General features: G+C 48.7%; 1 protein-coding gene across 1 annotated transcript in view; it reads left to right on the forward strand.

Moving 5' to 3' along the window:
* The first annotated feature begins 1,404 nt into the window (after positions 1-1,404).
* desmb (desmin b) overlaps positions 1,405-4,023 on the forward strand; it is a 31,891-nt gene continuing 29,272 nt past the window's right edge. The window contains exon 1 of the mRNA XM_020521719.2: positions 1,405-2,044. Coding sequence (XP_020377308.1) covers positions 1,515-2,044 — 530 coding nt within the window. The 5' untranslated portion in view covers positions 1,405-1,514. The remainder of the gene's footprint in view (positions 2,045-4,023) is intronic.

The following is a 4,023-nucleotide window of genomic DNA, read 5'->3' on the forward strand; positions in this document are numbered from 1 at the left end:
TCCCTCAGTACTGACCCTCCGACAGTGCAGCGCTCCTTCAGTACTGACCCTCCGACAGTGCGGCGCTCCCTCAGTACTGACCCTCCGACAGTGCGGCACTCCCTCAGCACTGACCCTCCGACTGTGCGGCACTCCTTCAGCACTGACCCTCCGACAGTGCGGCTCTCCCTTAGTATTGACCCTCCGACAGTGCAGCGCTCCCTCAGTACTAACCCTCCGACAGTGCGGCGCTCCCTCAGTACTGACCCTCCAAAAGTGCTGCACTCCCTCAGCACTGACGCTCCGACAGTGCGGCACTCCCTCAGCACTGACCCTCCGACAGTGCAGTGCTCCCTCAGTACTGATCCTCTGACAGTGCAGCGCTGACTCAGTACTGACCCTCCGACAGTGCGGCTCTCCCTCAGTACTGACCCTCCGACAGTGCAGTGCTCCCTCAGTACTGATCCTCTGACACTGCGGCGCTCACTCAGCACTTACAAGTTACATGATTAAATGTTAAATGGTTATGTATGAGTTATCGACCAGAACCTGATTGTTGTTTCTGAAGTTTTTTGTAAATGCAACAATCGGGGTGCATTAACAGCTGAAATATTTCGCATTATTTAAATATATATTGCATCCCCAGGAGTTACAGACTAGAATCTAATCAAGGGTTTTGGGGTGGTTTATATACAAATTAACAGATACCCCCTGGGAGTGTGTGACAGACTGGAATCTAATCAAGGTGTTCAGAGGTTTATATACAGAGTAACGGATCCCCAGGAGTGAGTTACAGACTGGAATCTAATCGAGGGGTTTGGAATGGTTTATATATCGAATAACAGATACCTGGGAGTGAGTAACAGACTGGAATCTAATTGAGGGGTTCAGGGTGGTTTATATATAGAATAACAGATACCCGGGAGGGAGTTACAGACTGGAATCTAATTGAGGGGTTCAGGGTGGTTTATATATAGAATAACAGATACCCGGGAGTGAGTTACAGACTGGAATCTAATCGAGGGGTTCACGGGGTTATATACAGAGTAACAGATATCCCGCGGGTGAGTTACCGAGTTGAATATAATTGAAGGGTGCGTGTGGTTTATATTCAGAATAACAGATACCCGGGAGTGATTTTCAAACTGGAATCTAATCGAGGAGTTTAGTTGTTTTATATATAGAATAACAGAAATAATTATCACTGTTGTAATTTAGAAAACACTGCAGATGATTTATGCACAGCAAGCTCCCTCAAGCAGCAATGTGACAATGAGTGTGTCATCTAATGTTAGTGATGCTGGAGGAGGGGTTAAATGTTAGACTGGGATTGGCGTTCAGGGATGAATGTGTGACTCGCAGGGCACTAGGACCCAGGAAATGGAAGCAGTGCCACTTGGAGGAACATATTTATAGTGGGTGGTTGAAGCTGCTGAGCTGTCAGTATAACAGCAGGCAGGGAGGTGAGCTGGGTAAGAGCAAGCGGGATAGGTGCAGAAGGAAGGGAAGAAGATTTGAGAGCTCAGCCAGGCACCATGTCTTTTACAAGCTCCTCCAGTACAAGCTCCTACAGGAGAACCTTTGGGGGTAATGTCATCGGCTCTCCACAGCTGTCCAGGGCTTCCTACTCCTCTGGGCGATTTGGTGGAAGCTCTGGTAACTTATCCTCCCGCGTCCTCATCTCCAAGTCCACCGTGCTGCCCTCTTACTCCAGCTTCCGGGCCAAGGTACCGTCCCGAGGCTACGAGGTGGTGGACTTTAGCCTGGCTGATGCCCTGAACCAGGAATTTGTCCAGACCCGAACCAATGAGAAGGCAGAGATGCAGCACCTGAACGACCGCTTCGCCAGCTACATCGAGAAGGTCCGCTTCCTGGAACAGCAGAACAAGGTGCTGGTGGCTGAGGTGAATCGCCTGAAGGGGCAGGAACCCGGGAGGGTCAATGATATCTACGAGCAGGAGATGAGGGAGCTCAGGCGGCAAATAGATGCATTGACCAACGAGAAGGTCCGAGTGGAAGTTGAGAGGGACAACCTGGCTGATGACCTACAGAAGCTCAAACAGAGGTAGGACAGTGAGATTGAGGCATCCTTTAGCCATCCACCTCTTCACAGAGGTTATGGGGCAGGTAGGACGTGAACCCAGTCCAGAGGTATGGATGCTACCATTGCACCACAAGCGCCCCCAATGAGTAGCTGCCCCCTGCTTTGTTTGTAGACCTGCCTGGCATCTCACCTTTCCCATTTTCCAGCCCTATTGAGTGCCAATCGCTCATTCCCTCTCCCCCATGTGCCAGCTCTGGCTCTGTAGTAGGCACTCTGCGTTTGAAGATTATTAGTTTAACTCCAGAAAGGGGAGTGCCTTCTCCAGGCTGGCACTGCCAGAGCTGCACCATCAGAGGCTGTTGCTATTCAACACAGACTAACCTCTCAGGTAGACAGGCACAAAAACAATCACGGATAGTCATGACTTTGAAGAGAGCTCTGTCTCTCCATTGTCCTGGCCAATGTTTATCCCTCAGTCAGCAACACAAAAACAGACCATTTGTTTATTGTCTCATTGTCATATTGTTGGTTGTAGGTTCTTGCTGTGCACAGATTGCCTGCTGTGTTTCCTACTTTACTGTACTTCAACAGCATTTCATGGGCTATGTACTAACTTGGAACATCCTGACCTTGTGAATCTTTCTAGAAGTTTTATTTGTGAGATGCGACAGTGTGAGCAGCGTTAATTGCCCATTGCTAATTGCCCTCCAGCAGGTAACCACTGCCTTCCCTAGGGTATTTAAGGACAGGAAATAGATGCTGACCTAGCTAACAGTGCCCAAGTCCTGCGCATGGTTTTAATATATGGTGGTGGGGAACTGCTTTCTTGTAGCTTAAGTGGACCCCCAATGCCCTTAGGGGAAATTGCAAGATTTTGACCTAGCGAAGGAACGGCAATATATTTCCAAGTCAGGATGGTGAGTGGCTCGGAGGGGAACTTTCAGGGGGTGGTGTTCCCATGTATCTGCTGCCCTTGTCCTTCTAGATGGTAGATGTCATGGGTTTGGAAGGGTCTGTCTGAGGAACCTTGATGGGTTGCTGCAGTGCCTCTGGTAGAGAGTAGACACTGCTGCTACTGTGCACTAGATGTACAAATATAGGACTTTCTTTAATTGAGCTCAGTGCCTATAATTGAGGCTTTGAGCAGCCATGTATCTTTAGACCAGGGCTTTATCATTGATCGATGAGTTTGCCTTTACTTCTTCACAACTAACCCTGAGGCATTGTGGTATGACTGTGCCAGATCTTGAGGTGAGACCGCACCTGAAACTATATCTTTAACCTCTCCGGGAGCGCCCACCGATTCTGCCAGGAATGGGAGACAGTCGCTCAGACTGGGTTTGAAATTCAAGACATGGCTCACAAGGTGGGAGGGAAATAAGAGCAAATTTAAGGGATAAAAATTTAAGGGCTTTGATACGGAGAATGGATATGCTAAAGCCTTAGTGAGATTCTGTGGGTTAGCACAAGGGTCCAGCAAGCCAGGGCCATGAACTGTTTGAACGTGGGTCTCTGATCTCGAAGGTAGGATGTGAAGTGAGGTTTCGGAGTGTGGAGGAGCAATTGAAAATGTGGGAATGAATCTCTTTGTACTAATAGATTTGGGAAAAGGATGACAAGGTGCAGGAGTCTCCAGATGGCAAGAGAGAGAGAAGCAGAGGAAATGTGACAGAAGCTGGGAGAGTGAGAGTGGGATTGGGAAACTGAAAGAGAGAGGGAGATTGCAATACTTAGAAAGACTGCGTGAAAGAGAGAGACAAACTAATGAGGGAGAGAGAGAGAGAAAGTGAGAGAGACACTGGGCTAGTGAGAGAGAGAGAGAGAGATTGAGAAATAGAGACTAGGCTAGTGAGAAAGACACTGGGCTACGTGAGTGAGTGAGAGAGAGAGACTGAGGTAGTGAGTGAGAGAGAGAGAGACTGAGCTAGTGAGTGAGAGAGAGAGACTGAGACTGAGCTAGTGAGTGAGAGAGAGAGAGAGAGAGAGAGACTGAGCTGGTG

Source organism: Rhincodon typus, chromosome 7 (genome assembly GCF_021869965.1).
Source record: "Rhincodon typus isolate 14 chromosome 7, sRhiTyp1.1, whole genome shotgun sequence".
NCBI lineage: Eukaryota > Metazoa > Chordata > Chondrichthyes > Orectolobiformes > Rhincodontidae > Rhincodon > Rhincodon typus.